This window comes from Onychostruthus taczanowskii, unplaced genomic scaffold (assembly GCF_017590055.1).
Source record: "Onychostruthus taczanowskii isolate IOZ18803 unplaced genomic scaffold, ASM1759005v1 scaffold51, whole genome shotgun sequence".
Classification (NCBI taxonomy): Eukaryota; Metazoa; Chordata; class Aves; order Passeriformes; family Passeridae; genus Onychostruthus; species Onychostruthus taczanowskii.
In genome coordinates this window covers 2380410-2403927 of record NW_024502680.1, presented here as the reverse complement: position 1 = coordinate 2403927, position 23518 = coordinate 2380410, and the positions used below count along the sequence as shown (strand labels likewise).

Here is a 23518-nt window from a genome sequence, read left to right as displayed (position 1 = left end):
GCAGTTGGCTTTAACATGTGATTTGGCAGCTGGGGACAGTAATCCTTTAATGAATTGCAACAGCATGAATCACTAAAGGTATTCCAATTTATAGCCTAAATATATTCCTGGTCAGTTTTTCCCTCTTTTCTTGTGCCAGTACTGTCACAACATTTACCTCTGCTCTCTTCCCTCACCCAGCTGGACTTAAAGTGCAGTTTGCTGTCTGTAACCTGCAGACTGAAGGGAGTCAGACCTGCATTCCAGGGGCTGGGGCTGTGCCGTACATCACTGCAGACGTAATTACATCAGAGATAGGTCTGTGCCTCAAATGAGATCAGTTTCACTGTCAGGAGATACAGAGGATCTCCTTGCAGGTAAACAAGCGCACAGCTTTGGATCTGAGGTACTGTTCATTGCAAGCATTTGAGTAATTATTCAGTGAAACTAATTAACCTCCTGCAGTTTTAGTAATTACTATTGGAGTGTCTACTTCTGCTCCATCAATTGGCTGTGTCATTTTCTGCTGGAACTGTAATGTAGGAAGACGGCAGAAGGAAAGTGCCATTGCCTGGCTGCACTGGGGGCAGCCCCAGAACCCTGGGGCTGTGTCTGTGCTGGGGAACAGCACCAGCTGCCCCGAGGCAGCTCAGGCAGCTCCTGCAGGGACAGCCGGCTCTGTGCTTCCCTGGGCAATGTTTGGTACATCTGATACTCTGTGTTCCTTGGGCAGAAACCGTGCTTGTGGTCATTCCCTGCCAGAGGGGGGGACGCAGGGCAGATGAGAAAGAGCCTGTGATAGGAAAAGGAAATTGCAAGGTTTTGAAATTTGATTTCTGTTGTCTCCTGTCTCCACCCCCACCTCGCTGCTGGCAAATGAGTGGCCAGCACTGCTGGTTCTTGCCATTATTTTCACAACCCTTGTGATTTTTGGTGTCTGCATAAAACTACTGATTTGAATGTTTTTGTTTTTTAATATACTTCAAGTCCTTCGGATTGCAACACGAATACAGAAGGTACAAAGAGCAGAGAGGCAAATAACCACAACTCTTCACTCACTGCTATTAAAACATCGGAATTTGTGAGCGATTCATGAGTTAGGAGCGGGAAAAGGAGCCAAGCTGTGGTTGTGCTGTCTTGTGTTTGTCAGTGAAGGCTGTTTTGGCTTATGATTGCCCAAGGTTTGCACATGTGACTAGGAAAGCACCTTAGGACAGACAAGAGACTGTTTCCTGCCTTTGAGATGTGGAGTTAAGAATTTGTATTAGGAAGTTCATTTGGACAACTTTTTTCTAATTCGGTGATTTATCTTTCTCAAGAAAAAAAAATACAAGTTTTTGCTACAAACATTACAGGGAGAAAATCAGCAACCAGCTCCTGAGGGCTGCTAGTTTTTAGGATGATTCTCAGTAGGAAGAACTAGTCAGACTCAACAGCTGCTATAATAAGTTTTTCCAACAGGTAAAGATACAAAATGCAGCTCCTCAAGAGGAAAGGGAGAACCCTCCCATTCATCCACCTTCTCTGTCCCTCTAGACCAGCCAGTGCTACCAACCAAGGCAAAGGTGGTAACTGTTCTTCACAAAAACCTTTTGAAATAAAATATTCTGTCTGGAGGATACTTCTTCATGCCCTCTGAAAAGCAGAGTGGGATGAGAGGGAGGGGGCCAGCATGGAAGTGTGAGAAGTGCTGACCCTGCAGAATGAGAGGAATGTAAAGAAGGAAGGGAAGCAATTAAAAAGTAGTTGAAAATGGAAGGCCTGTGGGAAAATTAGAGTGAGACATTGTGGGGATTGGTTGAAATTACAGAGATGAATTCAAGGCATGGGGCAAATTGCAGAAGAAACAGGATTTCTTGCAGTCTTTCTGAGGGAAGGACACAGTGGAGACCTGTTGGAGTGCTACACCCACGCCACGGGCTGTGCTGCCGTGCTCAGCCTGCACCAGGACTGTCTGCAGGTCCTGCCACACCACTGAGCACTCAGTGTGCTGCAATTCAGGAACCCGTGGTTTTTCCCCAGCCTAGCATGACAGAAATATTATTTTTAATACTGTATAAGGCAAAAGGAGACATTACGGAGTGGGAGGGAAGGCTGGAAGGAGTCACTGCTCTCCGCTTGGAGAGATTTGTTTTGCACTGTCTTTTCTGTCTTGATTTAATAGCGAGTTGGCTCTTTCCAGCAACTAGGCAGGGGAGGAGGGACGGGAATATGTTCCCAGTCTTTGGCCAAGAGTGTCCCAGGGCGTCCCGGGCGTGACCTCTTCAATGTTTGTTTTTCTTTCCCTACAACTGACCCAGATGCTGGGATTTGAGACTTGGGCCCTCCTGGCCTGTTGAACATTTGCCCCCTCTGGTACAGCATGTGACAGTCTCATGAACCAGGCTGGGAACAGTACCTGGAACTGTTTTTCTCTCCAGCAGACTGTTTTGTCCGGTTGCGTTCCAGGAACCCAAACCCGTGCGGAAAATGCCGGGAGCGCAGTGCCACCCAGTGGGGATGGAGGCACGGACGGAGCCCGGCCAGGAAAAGGCCTTCCAGGCACAACAGTCACCCGACACGCAACAAAGGAAAGGGAAACTACGGTTTGGCCTGTTTTATTTAGAAAACAGCCGCAGTGAATGTTCCGTGGAAACAATTTAGCGTTCATTTACATTTGCAGCTTGTGCAGTCTTTCTTGGGAATGACAGCAAGGTTTGCAAACTGAGATGGATTTGTTTTGGTCATGCAGAACTCAAAAACCAACAAAGTATCTTCAAACAAACAAACAAACAAACTGGTTCAAACTTAATCTAATGTGCCAAACACTGGGAGAAAAAAGCACAGCTTTGGAACAAGACATTATGTCATACCAAAGTACAAATATTTAATTCCTAAAACAATTTCTCTTTTTTCACTAGTAGTTATTGCAAATCCAGCTTAACACAATAAATAGTTGACCAAACTCTGGGACCAGACTGAGCCAGTTCAAGCACATTCCAGGGTAGATATAGCTGGGAAGTAAATTTCCCACCTACATTTCTTTGCCTGATTCGAGGTCTTGTGTTGGCAGGAGTAAACTACAGCTGGTCCCTTTGTTTTTCTGTGGAGGGAAGGAATTAAGATAATTTAAGGATATAATGTACAGAGGAAACACAAGGACTGAGCATATATACAGATACGCCCCAGAGGAGCTGTGGTGGTGTTCCCATCCATTGCTCACGAAGCCCAAAGCCATCCTCACTGCAGTCTGTGCCAGGAGGCACCGGGGTCAGACAGAAACTGCCCCGGGCACGATCTTACGGATGGGCGTGTAAGACTTCCTGAGGGTAACACTGCCGTGGTGAGACACCCCCCGAGGCAGGACACACTCTTCTGTCAGCTTCTGAGTTTCAGGGTCCCAGCAGAGCACTGTTGCAATGACTTCGTTCTTTTCATCTCGGCCGCCGGTGATGAACAGCTTGTTGTTGCAAGGAGAAATGCCACAGCTGGCTCTCTCGTGGGTGAACTGAGTCACCAGGCACCATGTGTCCTCCTGGGGGCTGTAGGAGTACAGAGCTTTCATTGCCCCACCTGGGAAGGAAATGGATATTGGTTTGCACTGGCCGTTCCTGTAAGGGATTTTAATTCAACCATCCACTTCAACAAGACTCTGTTCCTGACATTTGTAAGAACGGTTTATGCCCCAAAGCCAAGAAAAAACAAGGTCACAGGATACTTTATTGTTTTGAAAGCCTGATCTGCAGAAGGCCACTTATTGTTCATAAGGCTGTGGAATTTAGGGCCAGAACAACCTGCTGTGATCCTTCAGTGTGACTGCCGTGCACCTAGCAACAGATCTTTCTGATACCTGCTGCTCCAGCTAAGGACACAGCTTCAGAAAAATGCTATTTTGTTTAAAAGTGCTTAGATCATGGAGGACCAGCTGTAGTAAACCATCACTGTTAGAAATGGAAACAGGATTTTTCCACTCATTCCTCTGTCCATCAATCCTCCTTCTTCCTGGAAATGCCTGCTTTCAAAAAACCTTCCTTGTTTAGAGTTTGTCAGACTGAATCAATAACCTCTCTATGGGTTTGTTAAACAGAGAGTGACCTTCAGTTTCTCTGTGTTTCCCAAAACTGAAGTTATTAATGATTTTTAGTAAAGGTTCTTAGTGCACCTTTTCAATCTTGCAGTGTCCTTTTCTCTTGAAAAAATGGTCAATATCTCAATTCTCATGAAAGGCTATGAAAATATATTTCCTCCTGAGATTACCAGCAGCTAAATGGTTCTTATTCTGAAATTTACAGGCACTGAATGTGTCTTCTGTATTTGCTGCACAGAATCACAGAATTGTTAGGGTTGGAAGAGACCTCTGGAGATTATCCAGTCCAACCCCTCTGCTAAGGCAGGGTCACCTGGAGCAGGTTACACTGGAATGCATCCAGGTGGGTTTGGAATGCCTCCAAAGAGGGAAACTCCACAGCCTCACTGGGCAGCTGTTCCAGTGCTCTGCAACCCTCAACACAAAGAAGTCCTTCCTCAGGCTGAGGTGGAACTTCATATATTGTAGTTATGGTCATTGTTCCTTGTCCTGTCCCTGGCCACCTCTGAAAAGAGTCTGGCACTGTCCTTCTGGATAGGAACCTTGAAGCCATGGTCTTATTGATGAGGTACAACAATGCCTGGCATGCTCCCTGCTAGCAAAGTGAGTATTTATCTGTGGTACTTATAATAGATGCTGAGTTTGACAATACTAGTGCAGCACCTGAGGGGTGATCAAGTCATTCAGAGGTGACTTAACTGAAACAGACTGAAAGTTAGTCATTAGTTGTAGTGATTGTTAGTTGTAGTGATTGTTATTTGTAGTGATTGTTAGTTGTAGTGATTCACCTGGCAGTTGGTAATTCATCAGTCTGGGTAATTTGATTGCTTTGGATGCAGTAACCAAATGCCCTTTTATCTTTTAAACTTCAGAAGGGGCTGATTTCTATCCAGTTGGAATAGACTTATTTCTCAGGTAGATAAGCAAGAGATTTACTAGTGGATGTTGCTGGCTAAAAGATGCTGAATGAATGTGACTGGAGTATCATGTCCATTTTATCAGGAGTTACATCAGCTAGCCCATAAGTCATGTGCCTTCTCTCTCTGTCATCCTGTGCAAACAGGGTGAGGTCAGCTCCAGTGCTGAGGACAAGCATGAGGTGTTTTTGTACACAAAAGGGGTGTGTGTATGTATATATGTGCACACACATGCAGATTATAAATCTCCCTCCAGAGCACCATTAATTATTTGGTGAATACTCCAGCTCTATGCCAGCTCTCAGCACCATATTAATTACATTGAAATTCCCTGCACCAAGGATGAGAGAGCAAGAGCTCCTGTTTCGGAAACAAATGTTCTTCTTTTCTTTTGGTTTTCTTGGTGCCATCTGGAGATGTGTGCATGCTCCCTCCTCCCCCCATAGTTCAGCTCAAAATCTTGTTTTTTCCATTTTTCCTTCCAGTTCTGGTGACTGACTGAATTAACCCCAAGTGCAATCTAGTGAAGATCTCTGGATCTTTGGGTCTCAGTGGCTCTGCTCCTCTGACCTCCTCCTAGTACTCTTATCCCTGCATAAATCCTGTATGCAGTGGGTTGTGTAACACCCTGGAGAGGAGAGGGGACATGATGTAGCCATGAGATCATGCCCTTGCCACTATGAACACATCTTTGGATGGCTTTAAGCTGTCTCTGGGCTACCTCCAGCTTTCCAAGATAGCTGCCATGCTAACAGGGATTTTGACTTGGTGACCTTTCCCTACTCTTTGTGAACATCCTGGATTCCCACCCCTCGCTAAGCTCACCGGGAAGAGCCATCTGACCGTCTGATTACACTCTGTGGGGGTGAAACTATCACAGAAGCACAGGAGCAAGCCCTGCTGGGCGCAGACAAGGAGAGCCACGGGTGCTGCACTCACCCACCACATAGATGTGGTCCCTGAAGCTGGCAGCGTTGATGCACTTGGCCTCCACGGGCATGGCAGCCCTGAGGCTCCAGGCGTTGGTGGCCGGGTCGTAGCACTGCGTCTTGTCCGTGGCCAGCTTCCCGTTGGGGCCCCCCCCAATCACGTACAGCTTCTTCTTGTAGCTGGCTGCTGCAAAGGAGCTCACGTTGACCATCAGGGGAGCAGCCTGGGGACCAAAAGGAATCACTAGTAACCATGTGAAGCAGTCAGACTGATGCCTGTGGGGAGGGAGCCTGTGGAATTTTAAGTCAGGCATCCCTTTTTAAGCGGGGTTCAGAAGATGATGTTTCTAAGGATAAGGGAAAAGTATGTTTCAGCTTTTTCTTAAGACTGCAAAAACCCTTAATGAAAATATGCTCTGTTCAAATGCTGAAATTAAAATTACTTATCAATAATTCAAAAGCTAGGAAATATCAGAAATGCCAAAAATCTCCTTTACATGCTTCCATACCTTGCAGAAAAGCACAAGAAATTTGTTTGTACTGATCTTGCTACTTGCAGCTGTGATTGTTAGAGTCATCCACATTGCTTTTTATAATCTAGTGACAATGGGTTGTGTCTGCTGTTATGATGCCTAATCTCATTACTGTTATGGATTAATTGGTTGCCTAATTCTCTCCTCTCATTGCTTGAAGTACAGTGAGTAGAACTGGGGCGAGTGGGTTTAATCCTGTTTACCTTCAGACTTGTATTTTCATGTATAACCCATACCATATACAAGGCACAGCGTGGTAGACACAGTTTATATACATACAAAATGTGTCAGAGCAGTAGTTTTCAGCCTGTGCTCTGGCTCATGTATACTATATTCTTTCTCCTTGATTTATGGGCTACTAGCTTCAAAAGCCAACTAAAAAAGGGAAAGTTAGGCATTAGATGTCTCATAGAAAATGCTGGCTGACAATCTGGGGATATTTTTACCTTCTAAAGGATATGCATTTCTATAGAAAAAAAGAAATATTTACGATTTTTAAAGACCAGAAATGCTTAAAAGAATTATACAAGATCATTTTGATGAATCCAAGACCTAAGATTTTCTAAATAAAATATTCCAAATAATTAAAATGTTACATGATGCAGCCTCTTACCTCTGACCAGCAGTTATGAAAGGGATCATATGCTTCCATGCTGTTGATTCTCTGCATGCCATCAAAGCCCCCAATGACATACACTTTGCCACCCAACACTGCCATTTTATGTCTCCAGCGCCCAATGTTGAGATACTCAATTTGTATCCATTTGTTGATGGAGGCGTTGTATTTCCAGACATCGTGCTTTGTTTCTTTGCCACCTGCAGTGTACATGACATGTAAATATGATAGCACGGCTTGTATTTACTTAAAAACCAATATACCTAAATTTAAGTGTGTTCTCTCACAATGGAAAGTAAATCATTGTTACTGATTGTTAACTGGTCCTGTTACAATAGAAGAAAATTTCTGCATTTAGTTTACTTAGTAGTGAAGGACACTGAACAATTTCTACAGCCAAATATTCAGTGAAGATAAATCACCATTCCTCACTTTAACCAGACCACAACCACTTTCATTTCAATACTGAGTGCACGACCAACCACATAGCAGGGTGACATGCAGGAGATTTCTGTGCAACACCAGGGATTTGCAGAACTGCTGCAAAGGGACAAACAAACAAATGTGATTTAAGTGAGATAGTGGAGGATGCTGCAGCTGGTAGTTCCAAATCCCTTGAAGACAGGCCTGCACTGGAAAACTGCCAGGTTGTGCAGGGCAGATCCAGCCAGCCCTGTGGTTTGCATCATAAAGCAAAAGACCTGACTGTGCTCCTCCCAACAATACTCCTGCAGGACCTGGAAGTTTTACCATTCAACCCTGGGACCATATGGCTGGGATCTCGTTTTCTCTCCTTCTGGACTTTCTCTACACACTTGGGTAAGCTTCATATTTACAGCTTGAAGAACAAAACTGGACCCTGCAAACTCATTCTAGAGCTGACCTGCAAGAGGGTCTTTGCTTGTGCTAAAGCAGAGAGCAGTGTTTTAAACAAGAGCTGTTGTTTGCCTACAGTTTCTGGTGTAACTGTAATACAAACAGATCTAGTTAAGCCTGAAACCACATTTACAGACTGAGTAGCTTATTCCATCATCTGCAACCTGATTAAACATTTGCTTCACTGGTGAATATACTGAAAAGAGAATTCATATTCCATTGAGAAAATGTCTGTCTTCATTGGTATTCTGTACTGCAGACAGATCACTGCAAACTGATGGAGCCTATCTCTGGGCCAAATAGCAGATTGAATAGGAGATAATTAGCATGCTAGAAAGAGTCGTTTGTAATGCTTTTGTCCTAGTATTTTTCACATGTATGTCGTTAATTTTATTTGCACTCAAATAGCTGAAGTGGCCAAAGGGCCTGAATGCAGCATTCATAGCTACAAAGGGGCTGAGAGACTGCAGGTGTTCCCTTTACTCTCCTTGAAATTTCCCTTTGACATGAGCTTGTGCTTTCCTCCACAGGCTGAAACTCATGTAGTAGCTTGAGCTGGACCAGTGGGTGAATTTGCTGCACATCAGGGAGAGATTTTTGAGAGGACTAGAAGTTAATTTTGTTTCTGTTTTTCCTCTGGACAACAATTCTTTCTAATCTGAAGAGAAATTGTGCCTAAATTAGTAAAAGTATCAGAATGGTGAATGATAATTCATGTAATTTTTAGTTATGCTGCAAATGTAGTGTTTCAGGCTATCCAGTCAAAGCATTGAAACTGTTTTGGGGAAAGCATGATCTAACAGTAGTCATAATCTTGTGCAAAGGACTTTCCTATTTTTGAGATGCTAAAGGAGCAGGGAAGACTCCAGACTGTACCAAGATACAGAAGGAAATAAGCACATGGAATCATGTTAGGATCAAGTTAGGAAAAATGAAAGTCAAGTTAGAGTAGAATAAAATTAGAGGAGCTAAAGAAAGAAAACAAAAGTAGAAGGACATACAGGAGGAAGCAGCTATTTAATCAGGATTGAGACACTAATAATTGGTTTCGCTGAGAAAAACATGCTAATGGCTTTGGTCCACTTAGCCTTTTATTTGTGTGCAAAGGGCAAAAAGGTGAAAGGCAATGAGGGAATGGAGAGAGGAACTCAGAGACATGAAAGTAAGTAAAGATGGAAGAAAAAGAAGCTGTGAGAATGGAAGCAAAGGGAAAGCCAGCTGAGACTCACCACAGCAGGGAATGTGTTAGCCTGGCCTGGAGGTAGCCTGGATAGAGCATAAAATAAAAGTGGAGAAGAGACATTGGAAAAGATGTCAGGAATAATAGAATGCAAGAAGCCTTGAAAAAGAGAGAAGGGTAACAAATTGAAGGCAAATGGAAAAAAGACCTCTCAACTCAAGGGTGTGAAGGTGAGGGGAATATTCCCTAGTTGGAATGTTTGACTTAGGTTTCTCTCTACAGCTACCTTCTAATAGAGGGGCTAATGCCAGAAAGTCTCTATGGTGGACTGAAAGGAATAACTTTCTTTACTTGTAGTTATGGGAACAGTAATCTATTTCTTATCCCAGGATAAAACTTTAATGAATGTTAAATTGGAATGAAGTATCAAAAATATGTGAATTCCCAAAAGAAAGAATACAATGGAAGATATTTGAATAAAGGCAGTGGACCACTATTCACACTTTAGGATTCACACTTTGGTCTACTCTCCTCCTTTCTACTCTTCTGTTTTGATGGAGTATAGAATTTGGTGGCCAGTTTTGCAGAAAGGAAGTATTCTACCTATAAAAGCCCTGTTCTGTATCATGGTCTGTAAAGCCACAGTAATGAAAAGCTTGCTGTCACTTTTCCTCTGGAAGCACAACAAGATCATCCAACTTGTTTTTTGACAGGCCATCAAAAGCAGCTGTCAAACTGGCCAACAAGCTTGATTTTAACATTTTGATTGTCACAGTAAAATCTCTGTAGCTCTGGGATCAAACCCTGTGTGGAGCTCAACTGTATTTGTGTGGGAAGTTAAATACATCTCCTGAAGCTCTTGGGATGATGATCAGCACATGAGTTGTTCAGACCCACACTGGGTGTCTGGAACATGGAATTTCATCTGGCTTTGACAGTTTATACTGCCAAGTTAATGACTGTGGGTGGGCAGGTCTAGAGTCCTCTGTGATGGCAGCTTTCAGGGGGCAGCCAAACATCAGTGACAGTTCCCTTCAGATTCTTGACTGACTTTTGCAAAATGACTCAGGCTCTGGCACGATTTTGCTAATGCATGTGGAGCTTCAAATGAACTTGTCACAAGAAGATGCTGAAGCAATTTGTCATTTTATGTTTGGTGAACTGTTCCCAAGAACCCTTCTGTGACCTCAGCTGCTGTTTAGGGTGCTGCACAAAAGTACCCATGCACATAGATCAATGTAGTTTGAAAAGGAATCATGTGCTCAGGTCAGAGCTAGGCAGTGTCCTTACACTTACAGTGCTCTCTGGAGCATGTCCAAAGTCAAAACATTAAAATACCTGCAGTGCTTAATTTTTCTAAAGCTGCCTCAAGCACGGTCTTGATAAAAGCTGGAAATAATCGTGAGAATGCTTTGCTCCCCCTCCTGCACTCCCAGTCAATGTCTTGTTCCTTACCTGATATGTAGACTTCATTTTTTAGAGTAATGCATGCAAACTCCACCCATTTTTTATTCTCATTCTCTGGCTCCTGCTCTGTGATTGGTAATTTTGCTACTTCCAGACGGCTTCGCCTCAAAGGATCCAGGCAAGTCACTTCTGCTACAAACTTCTCATCTTTTGTACAGCCCCCTATGATCATAAACACCTCAGACTGGAACTCGTGCATCCTGGGCTTGGTTCTTTCTGTGATAATCTAAATTCAAGTGAGACAGAGTGAGTACACAGGGCATTTACACCTACAATTACAGAAAGGCCAGGTGACCTTTTCTTTGATTACCTGTTCTTCAAATCACAACAGGCTTACATCAACTGAACCAATTAGCCAAGGCTTTCTAAGTTAAAAGCCTGAAAAGCATCCTAGAAGCATTCAGTAGAGGTTGCTGTATCCTTCTTTCAGCAGGATTTTTCCAACTCTGAACTGTTGCTTTTGCCTACCTTCTAGGATCCTTTCTGATCCTTTTAGAAACTTCCAGGATGGCACCACGAGCTATGCAGGTGAGCAGTAATGACAAGGCTGGGTGCACACCAGGTAGCTGAAAAGGACAGGTTTTATTTGGGTTGACAGAGTGAGGGCAGGGTCGGGGACCCCAAGGTTTGTGTATGCCTTGGGGACCTCAGAAAGAGCAAGACTGCAGTTAGTGCTAGCAGAAAATAAGTGCTCTCATTATTTGTCCTGAAGAGATATGCTAGTGTCAGAACAATAACAATTCTCAACTGTGGAGGGGTTATTTTATTTGTTTCTTTGTGTGTAAGCTCTTACCTCAAGCCAAAATTAGAAGAATTATTTAAAGCCAGCACCAGGCTCTGAAATGTGCTTAGCTCTAATTTACTGCTTGTTGGCTCAGTTTATTGACCAGGGCTTTGTTTCAGGACACTGGAGAAGTTCATTTGCTAGGTAGATGTTCAGCAGAAGCAAAGAATGCAAGGGGTGTTTGGAAACTTGTGTTCTCCTGGGAGGAAATGCTTGCGAACAAGACCCACAGGTTAAATGCTGTGTCAGGAGGCAATTTGCTTAAAGTTTTACCTCTCTGCTTTTACCGTGTTTCTATAAATTTGTATCATTTATCCATATTAAAAGATATTATATACACAGACACGTATCTTGCATTTTGACTATGTCGAGAAAATGAACAAGCACATTTTTATAGAACGTGAGTCCCAGACCTTGCCAGCTTCCAGGACTCTGTTTGAACCTGCCTGCCCCCCTTGGCAGGCGTCAGCCCCGGGGGAGGGCAGCTGGCAGCGCAGCCTCCTGCGGCTGGCCCTTTGAAGATGAGCTAATGCGTGTTCAGCCCGGGGCAGCGCTCCCTTTATCTGGCCGCATGCACCTGACAGCACTGCTCAGTGGCACAAGGCTTGCTCAGGGAGCTCCCTCCAGGCCGGCCGGCACTACCCCAGCTCACCGAGCCGTGTCTTAGGGTCACCAGCACAAGGAGCGCTTGGTCTGTTCCCCCTCGCCGTGCCGGTGACACAGGTGACACATCCGCCCTGAGTGATGGGCCCACAACGCCCTCCTGCCCTCCTGTGACTCTGACTGTGGAGGGACACCTTTCCTCACACGCTCACGAACTTTGCTCCTCTTGTGAAATCTGACCTCTTGGTTGCTCTCCCCTCTCCCCCATATTTTGGCCAAGGAGATGTGACTGATACCTAACGTTACAAAGGGGATGGGCAATGGAAGAACTGGAGATCCACCACAGCCTGCGCTGAGCAGGCAGGACAGGACTCGAGTGGGTGTCAGGATTAATCTGTCTCTCTGGGGGCAGGGACCTCTGCAAACAGCAGATGAGCAGTCCTCTCCTCTGCAAAGAGACCATCTTCTTCACAGGAGGAAGAATATTTCCTTTATGAAACATTTTCCCCATAAATAACAGGGGAAGATGTTACATATTCACATTTGAAAGAGTCTTTACAGATTGTGGCACAGTTTGGTGGGAAAATTATTCCTCTTTTCTTAGGCTTGAAGTAATAGCTGAGAGGGTGAGGTGTCAGGGCTAATGCCATTTGCCTTTTTACTAGGGAAGCCACCTGGGGTCTTAATTTAGCAAGAGTGTGTATGAAGGGTCAAGCTCAGATGTTCATGAACAGGAAGCTGTGCACTTTGTTTTAAAACAACCTGCCAAAATCTTCTAAACTGTCTCAGACAGCAGGATAAATTCTGAGGCCCATTTTGACTTTTCAGTAGCACGAATTAGTGGAAATTCAGTGTGATTACCTTTTTCTGCCCCATGGCACTGCTCCTTTCAAATCAATTTTTGAGCTGAAGCATGAGACATTTACAAAAGGCTAATACCTTCCTGTTTTACTCACCTCATTGCCTGACAGATGGTACATTCTTGCTTCTTGGAGCAAAGGAAAGACATCTGGACACTGTCTAATGAGTTGATCAGCTTCAACAGTCTCTACAAAATACCAAGGGTCCAAGAGGGGCAGCCGGACGTTCTCCAGCACGTATGGCAGGAGAGAAAACCTTTCGGACTCCTTGTAACGGACCCAGTTCATGACGGTTTCGAACACCTGCGCCTCCTCCGTGACACACAGCTCATCGCTCTTCAGCGTGCTGCACAGGATGTCCGCCGGCAGCTCCAGGAACTCCTCATAGTTCAGGACCTGGGTGAAGTTCTGGATAATGTAGTTCTGTACCTGTTGTTTGAGGCTGTGCAGGGAGTGGGCGTCAGCCAGCCTCAGGATGCCAACGCAGTTCTCCGGCTGGAGTGCTTCGGTGAGAAAACTGGCACAAGCATCTACCATGCGCAGGAACTGTGGGCAGAAAAAGCTTGTATAAGCACAGAAGGTTAATGAAAACTGTCACAGGGGAGCTATGGAGCAACCAGCCATGCCTAATACAGCAAAGAGCTGGGGGAGACAAGAACTGGATCACCTGAGCACAGGTATCTCCCAAGACCTGCAGTCTGAAATGAGAATTTCTTCCTCCCACTGCTTTTATTCCCTCTGCATCCAGTTGCTCGTTTCCCTTCTTGCAGGATGCAGAAGACCTGTGACAGTCATGAATTTTATTTGCTTCACAAAAGGGTTTCCTACTATTCCCTTTTCCTCCATGAGATCTCCAAGCACTGGCAATCATGGAATTACAAAGCACAGATAAGGACCCCAGGCATCCAGTTTGCTTCCCCTGCTTCATCTTGCGTGTCAGCTGAGACCAGCTAGAGCAGAGTCTGGTTTTAGAGTGAAGGTGGCTCCACTGTCTGTATTTATGCTCCCACCATCCAAACTCCAAGTGCAGCTGAGGCCTTGTGGGAGGGGTGGGAAGTGAGCGCTGAGGGCTGGGAGGTTTGGAGCAGGGTGCTGCCCCAGAAGGAATGGGCAGCAGTCCTAGACTGGGGTGAGTGGCAGGAAGAGATTGGCCATCAGCAATTCTTTTGAGCTTCCTGACAGACAGGGCTTTCTGGCAAGAATCTGTTTTGGGGGAGGCCTTCAGAGGGTCTAGTGACCTGATTTGTCATCACTATTGGCTGAAAAAAATATTGATATGCATTTTACACACAGAGTCTGCTTAATCAGAGAACTGGCTGTGTTTGCATTCAATAAGGCATCACAACTACTCTCATAAATTTCCTTGGCAAAATGACCCCACCTGAGGGTCCCAAGCACACATATGCTGGGCCACAGGTGTCTGCAGGGTATTTCTAAACAGTGTGATCTGAGCTGGATTGCTGATGATTATTCAGGAATTGAGAACCAGTTCTGGGTAGAACTGATCAATTACAATGCTTCATCCTAATGGATTTTCCATCACCTCTGTGATTTCAGGTACAAATACTGCCACAGAACAATGCAATAAAGATGGATCAGAGCTAATGTTGTGCATTTCCATCTGTGCTTTTTGGGTTGTTTTTCCATCCAGTGTCAGCAAGCAAACCATTTTAACTCATGTTTTCTCACTGGGGAAAGTTGTGCAATAGTAATTGAGGGGCAAAGAGGAAGCGAAACATTTTTAAACACTGTAGTATGTAGATTTGTTTCAGTAATTAGGGTAGAACCTTCCAGACCCGTCGGTGTCGTGTTGACATATTTAGACTGTTTATCAGAGCTGAGCGATCGCAGACGCTGTGTACAGACTGCCTGGTTCCTGTTTTACATTTAGATGTGGTCAAAAGTTTAGAGAAATGCAACTGACTGATGAACAAGGCTATGTGAGGTCGCAGAACGTGTTGCCACCACTGACATTAATTGTGATAAAAATATATCAGTGGCCCACGGTGGCACCGCGGCACAGCTCAGTGACCCCTCAGCACCTGCCACATTCCCCTTGCCTGCTCTCAGGGCAAGCACGAGGCAACCACTTTGAACTCACCAGGGCATTTCCTTGAGGATCTGAAAGAACTTTGCCACCAAGCAGGCTTCAGACCTGAGGCAGGTTAAGCATCAGCCTTATTAAGCTTATTAAGCATAAGCATTCAAAGTTGTCAGTAATGAGACACAAAAAAAAACAAACCTAGGATTTGCCAAGGTCATATCGACTCATCTGTGACTCTGGGAATAGACCCCAAAACAACCTTCTCACAGCCTGCAGCAAAGCTCTGTAGAGTTCTCGAATTATTTATACATGGCTTGTTAAGAGCAGCGCTGAGGAGGTGACAGGGAGGTGCACATTGCTCTCACGGCCAGCAGGCCCCACTCCCTCACTGCGGGGCTGTTTGTGGCCAGGCAAATGCAGAACTGCGAGGTGTGGGTGTGAGAAGCGGCCCCGCTGAGGGCTCCACCAGAGAGGCCGGGCTGCTTGGGGGCAAATCAAGGCAGGACTTTCCCTGGTTCTGCTCCTCATCTCTGCGCTGTGCTGACTCCCCACCACTGCCTTCATTTAGACACTAAATTCCCCCCAAAACTCCCCCAAAACTTGCTGGGCATATGTCAGTCAGTCCCAGGAGAGCAGATGGCTGACTCAAGAGAGCATCAGAAGGAAGACAACCCTGAGCCTCTGCTTCATCTGCTCTGATGATGCTGGCAGAGCTCTGAATTTTCCGCTTGTCCACTGTGAGTACCCCTCCTAATGCCAATCCAGGCACTTTAAAAGCCCTGCTCCCTGAGAACAGTTTCTTCAATAAGTTAATCCTTCTTCTAATACCCATTTGAATCCAGGTTCTCACTTGCTAAAGACATCCCATACGCTTACTTGGCCTCCAGTTGGCTTTGACTCTGAATAGCAAAATTTGTTCTCCCCATGGAGTCCTCGCTTGTCCCAGCTGTGGTTCAATGGTGGAGTGTAAGCAGTGCCAGCAGCCATGCCTCCAGCTAGAGCCCCTACAAGGGGAAGGCAATGGGGACTGAAAGGTCTTTCTTTCATTCACAATCCTTCTCTGTATGCAGCACACTTCAGGGCCGGATCCTGCACCCTGCAGCTTGTGGCCCTCGGCCACCGGCTCTGCTGCGGCTGCAGGGACAGCAGGTCCTGTCCCGGCTCAGCGGGGACACCTGTGCCCCGAGGGAGCCCCGGCCAGAGGCAGCTGAGGGGCACAGCCCCCTCCAGGGCTGCTCCCCGGGGAGGGGAGGCCTTCTGAGCCTGCCAGCCCTTCTCCCCCGGGAGCTGCCCTGAAGGCCTTTGGTGGCAAATGGTGCCCTCCTGTCTGGCGCGGCCTGCAGCTGGCACCCTGGCTCTGCCCTGCTCAGTGGCCTCAGGATGGCTGCCAGGTAGTGGAGCCCTATTTCCCTTGGAGTGTCTGCTCATGTAAAGTGGATGACCCCAGGGATGAGGGGTGCTTTGGGGTCAGTCAGGCCACCAAGCTGGTGCTGCTTCAACCGTGCCCTGAGGGCAGAGCAGCCTGCTGTGCTTAGAGGGGACAGCTCGGGCATCCTCCACTGTTCCCACTGCATTTCCATGGCAGGGGGCATCACAGCCTTTGGCATTTCCATGGCAGGGGGCATCCCAGCCTTTGGTGACAACACAGTTTCTTTTCCATCTGCTCAGAAGCCTGCTTCCCTCTCACTATTTCTTTGCTTCCACCACCACAGCTGATGCGGGACCTGTTGAGGCAATGGGTAATACAGAGGTTCCTGGGGGGCAGGAGCAGTGTAGACAGCTCTGGAGGTTGTTGCTGAGTTCTGGTGAGGGAAGCAGGGCTGCCTGCCATGGCCCTGGGCAGCAGCTGGGATCTTGACCCTTCCCAGGGTGAAAGGACGAGCAGCTCTGCAGGCAGTGTGGGTGGCAGCGGCTGCTGGGCGGGATCCAGGGTGGGCACCAACCTTGCAAGTGCAGCGGCTGGGCAGCCACCAGCCAGACAGAGGAGGTGATTATTGAACTCATGTTGCAACTGCGCTTGAGGTGGAAAAAATTTGTCTGGCTCACTTGAGGGTGAGGCTTAGCTGTTCAGCAGCTCCCTGTTCCAAACCCTTCACCTGCTTTCCCCACCATGGCAGGGATGCCTGCGCTCTCCAAACATCCCTCCACCTCTTCCCACTGTCAGTTTTGACTGCATTTGGTCAAAACTTACTAGAAGGGAGTAAAGAAAGGCATAATTACATAAAACCTTTTCAAAAACAGTTTCTTGAGAAAAGGAGATTATTTACTTTGGAATATCTATACTGAAATATCTAGAACTGTGCAAGTTATTTCTTCTTTCGTTTTTGCCAAGTCCCCAAGGTTAAAAAGAGGCTCTGTCACAAGTTATTGCTAAGTCAGTTGAAAAGATTATATTTGGAATTTGGATTTCTCACATGCCACTAATTTGAAAGAATTTATCAAACAAAAATGTTACAATAAATTACAGAAATAATCTTTTCAGCTGTTGATACATCCAAATGAAACATTTGACTCTTTCAACTCTGTTCTTCAGCACAAATAGCACGGACAAGCTGGCAGAACTCTAGTTCTGTCAGCTTGATATAGTAGATTATTAAAGATTTAATAGTTACTAAATCTTTTTTGCACAAAACACATTTTCAACCCAAACCCTCACATTATAAATGTGAGGACTTATAAATTTATAATGAGGCCTTATAAAACTTGATAGTATCCAAGACAATCACTCTTTGTAGCTGAACATTCCTGGTGTTCTAGGTTTATCTAGTTTTTTTTCTACTTTACTTTTCTTACTTACGGTACCCTCACAGTTTTATCATTATTCTAACAGAGTTTGATGGTTTTCTTAAAGCACCAGCATTGGGAATCAAATTTAATCTTAATATTAAGGAAATGTAGGGAAGATACATGAAAAAAACATAAGTTTATACTTTTGATAGTTCCAGAAGGAAGGAAAAAAAAAAAGCTGAGGAATGAGCCTAAGGAAAAAAGGTTCAAAAGAAAACAAAAACAAGATGGAAAATGTCCTGAAAATGAACAAAATATAGCCATTTAATGGTACCAGTTGGTAGTGTTGGTCCATGGAAAATGCACTGCAGGCCCAGGTGACATTAAAGTTACCTTTGTGAAATTTTTCCTAGACCTCCTTTGGTACAAGTTGAGATAATTTTCTCTTGTCCTATCACTTTTTACTTGGGAGAAGAGCCTAATCCCCACCTGGCTATAGCCTCCTGTCAGGGAGTTGAAGAGAGCAATAGAGTACCCCCTGAGGGTACCCTATTTGAGTCCTCCTTTTCAATAAAGTCCCTTTTTAATAGAGTCCTCTTTTTTTCCACACTGAGCACCCCCAGCTCCCTAAGCTGCTCCTCACAGGACTTGAGTCCTAAAACGCAGAGTTCCAGAACTGCAGAGCAAAATTTCCATGTAAGATTCAAGAGTCTGAATTCCCTCATGAACCACGGAGTTGCGTGTTTCTTGACTTCCCCAATGAGAGGAATGGACACACACACACACTGGCACTTGGCAGGTTATGTTGGTTACAATTTGTTAGCAATTTGCAGCATGGTACCAGACACTGCAATTTGGTAGACCTCACAGGTGATTTACAGGACACGTGAATACCTCGTGGACCAAAGGCTGAGTAACACTGCCCAACTCTGGCCTCCCACAAGTCCCAGGTCATGACTAAAACCCTTTCCATCATGAGATCTACAAAGGAGGGAGCTAACTTTGGCTGGCAAGCCTCCATCTCAAGGCAGGGGAGACAGAGAGGCAAAGCAACTTCCTGCTCTGGCCAGCCATGCCAGCTGCTGCCCACTACCCCTTCTGACTGCCTTCACAGGCTGACCTGAATTTTGGGGAGCACTGCCAGGCAGGCAGCACATGGAGCAGCTCTTGGAGGCACAGCCAGGCTCTTTTCCTGTTTGCATGACACTCAGCACAGCAAAATTCCAGTACATGGCTGTCCCTGCCTTTTTTTACCTTAATGTAAGTAAATATGAAGCAAAATGCTTCCAGAACCCATGAAATCAGAGAAGTTTGCAGTGTGCTAACCAGGGTAAGACGTGGTGTTGCCAGAGCAGTGAGATTGGGTCAGTGCATCTGAGTTATCTGTACCTGAAAGAGGCTGGCAGCTTCCAAGACTTTCTGTACATTTTGCTTTGTGATGAGCATCTTGCTGGTGTAAGTGTAGTCCAAGAGTATATTCATGGTTTCTGCATCAACTCCTTTTAGTATGATCTTCTCCTCATATTTCTCTCTTAAATCATTGCAGAACATGGCCCTGGAAAGAAAGACATTTATCTTTTACTGCATTCCAGTCAGGATGAGGCATTCTGAAAACATTGGGCTATTCAGATTTCAACACAGAATACTGTGATTGCTTCATATTTTATGCAATTACTCCTGTTGAAAAGAAACAAGAAAATATCTTTTTGTTGCTCTTCTACCTCTGTAATCATGAGTTTGATAAGACATACACACATAACTGATTCCTCTGTGCTGTCCTCTACAGCAGACCTAGGGCTCCAGGGCAGAAAAAGGCATTAATAACAGTGGTGGGCCAGGGGAGAATGGCTTATGGATTTCCTTCTAATTTAGAGTCCAACTTTTCTTCTGCTAAATTTTGGGATTGTAAAGTTGGTGCCTCTTGGCTAGAGAAGCAGTTGAATTTGCATGAATTGTAACTGCTGTTAGGCAGAAAGTGCAGTGATTTCATACATGTAGATAGCAACTGTTCTTTGGTGGATAATGCTGCATCTGAAAGGTGACCACCAGACATACCTTTGGCACTGGGCAGATATTTCATGTGGGGTATAAATCAGAAATTCTCTAAGGGCTATTTAAATCCATTTTGCATTGTGACAGCTGCAAGACACACACATCTTCCTCTGCATTTTCAGATCATGGGGTATAAATCAGAAATTCTCTAAGGGCTATTTAAATCCATTATGCATTGTGACAGCTGCAAGACAAACACACACATCTTCCTCTGCATTTCCAGTTCACAGATTTAATTATTTCTTCCAATGCTTTTTGCTTTTACTTATGCTTTTGATCAGCCCCTTCTTGTTTGCTGCATTCAGAGAACGGGATGTCACATCATTTGGAATCTGTCTCAACAGATCAGAATTACATGAGTCCACTCGTAACTGCATTGGTGAAAAACATGTGCAGATCTAAAGTGTAATTAGAAGCACTCTTTACCCTGCATTCCAAGCCCTTCTTTATTAGTCATACACAGTGTTGACAGGACAATGCAACCTGGGAAATGGCTAGAGGTCCCAAGTCTTAGGCCATGCTTTTCTTGTAAAAGAAGTGCCTGAATTAAGCTGTCTGACTGACACATCTTACTGGAACCAAGACGTAAACAGATTTTATTGCAAAGCAGTTAGGCACAATGAATGGCAAATGGATGGAAGACACCAGCTGCCACTTGCTCTAAGAACTACCTGTTCCTTACTTCAGCAGAAAATTTATAGCAAGGTCTTAGTTACCTCAGTGTGCAAAACTGCCTCTGGATAGAGAGGCCTAACTTTTGAGTAGGAAATTTGGGCAGAGAAGTTACTTGTCAGTAAAGTTGCTCAGCCAAAATTCTTATTTTTCCTTTCACTCATCTCAGCTCATGAGAGGCTTTTGCTTCACTGCCCTGCTTCATGGTCCAGCTTCTGCCGCTACTGAAATCAGAATATTTCAAAGGCATTTAGACAAACGCTCCTTAATTTCGGTGACCACGAGTCTTGGATTCATTTAGCTTCTCTCCCTCTGGCACTGTCAAGTGATGTAAAAGGGGATGTGTGGGCCACTGAAAGAGGTGGCCATCTGAAAACAGCAGCCCTCAGTTCCCACTTCTCCCTGGGAATGGGCTTCAGCACCGAGAGGGGGGGTTGGCACAGGAGAGCTCTTTGAGTCCTGCGGGATTGACGGATGCCGGATGTTTCATCTGAACGAGAACCAGGCCCATGGAGGGTGCAGGTGGTGTCTGCTCTTCTTCCTTTCATCTCTTAAACTGGTGACTCCAGACTTGTATTGACCCATCGCTGTCGGGGAGGTGAGAGTCTCACTTCTGTCCCACAGACTGGAGTGTTTGCTGGGTCAGTCAGATATACCCAGGGTGACACTTGTGCAAGGCTGCTCAGCATTCTGCTGGTGGCTGTGCACAGGTCGAAGTGCTTTGGCCTATCTGCCTCCTAATCTTTGTAATTGGTTTAGAGCTGCCATCCACTCCCAATTTCGTAGGGTGTAGATTTAGGTAACGTGGCTGTGAGCTGCAGAAATCACAGCTCTAAAGCACAGTGCTCTGCTCTAGATCGTGGCAGGGCTGAACTGGGCAGTGCTGCACAGGAGAGCTGACTGCTGTGGCCTTCCTTCTGCTCAAATGGAGTGGTTCTTGCTCCCCCCCTGTGTGCCGGCAGGGGAAACACCTGACTCCACTCAGGCTGATCAGGCTGAGCTTCTCTCCTAGGCATTAAAATGCTGCCTCTGAATCTTTCTGAACTTACCCTCAGGAGGCTCTAAATCCTTCAGATGTGGCTACTAATTCCATTCTATGTTTCCCTGGGTCTTGTCCCTGTGTAATTCTAAACTGCACCTTTAAACCAACAGGTACTCTAAGAAATGCACATCTGAACCCAATGCCAAATTTAGATAGCCAAAAATGGGCAATTTTAGAAAAAATTCTAATTTTTAAAATTAGAGAAATCTCAATAAAATAGATGAGGGGTTGCAGTTTCGTGAAGCACTTTTTAAGCACCCTCCCACACTGGAATGCTTGTGCTTGGAATTATGAGCCTGAGTTCAAACAACCATTCTGGAGCTCGAGGATGCTCTGGAAAATGGCTCCAACCTCTCCCAGCCCCATTCTGTCTCTACTCCTGGGCAGTGCAGGATTAAAGAATACTATTCCACCTTAGTCAGCTGGTGTTTCTCTTTGCTTTGTTATCATCATGGAGGTAAATGGAGAGTTAATGTTTTTATGTCTATGGGTGCAGGACATCACAAGAATTAGTCTATCTGCTCTCCAGCAGTGCTGAAGAAGGCCTAGAAGGGGTTAGCTTTGTTTAAGTGTGTTCCAGTCAGCTTCTGTGGGCTGCCCACACTGTGGCACCCAGCCTTCAGGAAGGGTTGTGTAACATGCAGGGGAATGAAGCCGTGAGTCTCTGCGTCCCTTTGCTTTGCTCCAGTGCATGGCTGCTGTTAGAGGTCCTGTCATAGCGTGGAAAGTACTCACAGGAACAGTGGGATTTAAGAATTCCTTCTTTCTCTGCTTCCAGAGAATTATGGTAAGATGAATGAAGGCTCCTTGTGAGCAGCAGAACCAGCAAAGCTCAGTTCCCTGCAGACTTGCGTCCTTCTTTCCCTTCTCGCAGTAACCTCAGCTTCCCCTTCCTGAGCCCTCCATTCTCCTTCCTTATTCCTCTTACACACTTCAGGGTCCCTCCCAGGAGCTCAGCCTGTGCTGGCTGTGCAGTGTGGTTGCTCTGGGCCCTGTGTGCTGGCTGGCCAGGACACCCTGCTCATTACCCTGCAGAGCACCAAGGGCACCAGCCCAGCATCTCTCCTCTCCTAGCTGCAGACTTCCACCAAACTCACGGGAACTTCAGGTTTGAAATTTCCATCCTGCGCCAAATGTGATTGAAACTAACCCAAAGAGTCATGACAAGAAGCACTAGCAGACAGTGAGATGTAATAAATCTCAACTCTGTGGGAAGCCAAGCCAAACAGAAGCACCCAGAGGGACAGACCCTGAACACATCTGCAGTTGCCTTGGGATGGGATGACCTCCAGCCAGGTATCTCCCCTCCTTCCAAGGAACTGTAGCTGCAGCTGTAGCTCAGGTAAAGCTCTGTGGAAAGCTGGCCAACAGCTGTTCTCATAAAACTGTCTTGCCTGGTTTTAACTGGAAAATCCCTTTGATTGCAGCACCTTTACTTATAGTGAAATTGGGGGTTTTTGTCAAAGTATCATTACAATAATTTTGATTTTAATTTGTGCATCTGCTGTCCATTATGCACACAATGATGGTAAGAAATATTTGGGCATCTCTGCTTTTAGCTGTATATTTTCTCATATGCAATAAATTTAATCTCTCTGTAGAAATAATACCTGTCTCCAAATATTCACAGACCCAGAATCTCTATTCTAGATTAGAAAAGCAGAACTGTTCTGGCACTACTAGCAAAGCTTACCAGACTCCATTAAAATTAGCTTTCTGCTCATGTCACAAGTGGTCACAGGTCCTTTTTTCTCGTGTTTCCTGTTCAGTCATCTGACCACTTTAGCAGTAAAAGAAAGAAAGAAAAAAAATCCCAGCCATGCAAATGTGATGGTCTAAATGATATTGTCTAATTGATAACGGAAAATCTGTGCTAAAACTGATACCAAGTTCCTCTGTGTGTCTAAAATTTGTTCTTTTGTTGGCCAGTAGTCTCAGATAGAATATCTATTGTATTGAAAGAATGAAAAGTTCAAGCAGACCAGGAGACAGTGAAGTGGCAAAATTGCTTTCAAGGAGACATTTCCCATTGCAACTGATTTCCAGATGGAAAATTCCTTCTCTTTCCTCCTCAAAAATGTAATGCAATATATATTTTTATCCCAGAATGGTAACAAGAAAAAATTAGCAAGGTCCAGAAACCCACTCCTATTTCAATAAAAATACTCTGC

At 45.2% G+C, this 23518-nt stretch overlaps 1 protein-coding gene and 2 long non-coding RNA genes across 4 annotated transcripts in view; 2 read left to right on the top strand and 1 right to left on the bottom strand.

The window, feature by feature from the left end:
* Window positions 1–355: 355 nt before the first annotated feature.
* LOC121342195 lies at window positions 356–2813 on the top strand. Its single transcript, XR_005953509.1, has 2 exons — window positions 356–385; window positions 1441–2813. It is a non-coding gene; the product is annotated as an uncharacterized LOC121342195 (long non-coding RNA).
* Window positions 2561–23518, bottom strand: part of KLHL6 (kelch like family member 6) — a 37357-nt gene continuing 16399 nt past the window's right edge. Inside the window, exons 4-9 of one of the 2 annotated variants that reach the window (XM_041416419.1) lie at window positions 18971–19136; window positions 12907–13356; window positions 10552–10789; window positions 7038–7240; window positions 5902–6115; window positions 2561–3531 (exon numbers count right to left, since the gene is read on the bottom strand). In XM_041416419.1, coding sequence (XP_041272353.1) covers window positions 3230–3531; window positions 5902–6115; window positions 7038–7240; window positions 10552–10789; window positions 12907–13356; window positions 18971–19136 — 1573 coding nt within the window. In that variant the 3' untranslated portion in view covers window positions 2561–3229. The remainder of the gene's footprint in view (window positions 3532–5901; window positions 6116–7037; window positions 7241–10551; window positions 10790–12906; window positions 13357–18970; window positions 19137–23518) is intronic. The other variant, XM_041416420.1, reaches the window with a different exon arrangement.
* On the top strand, window positions 7253–13054 carry LOC121342196. The gene is made up of 3 exons (XR_005953510.1): window positions 7253–7859; window positions 11039–11091; window positions 12922–13054. It is a non-coding gene; the product is annotated as an uncharacterized LOC121342196 (long non-coding RNA).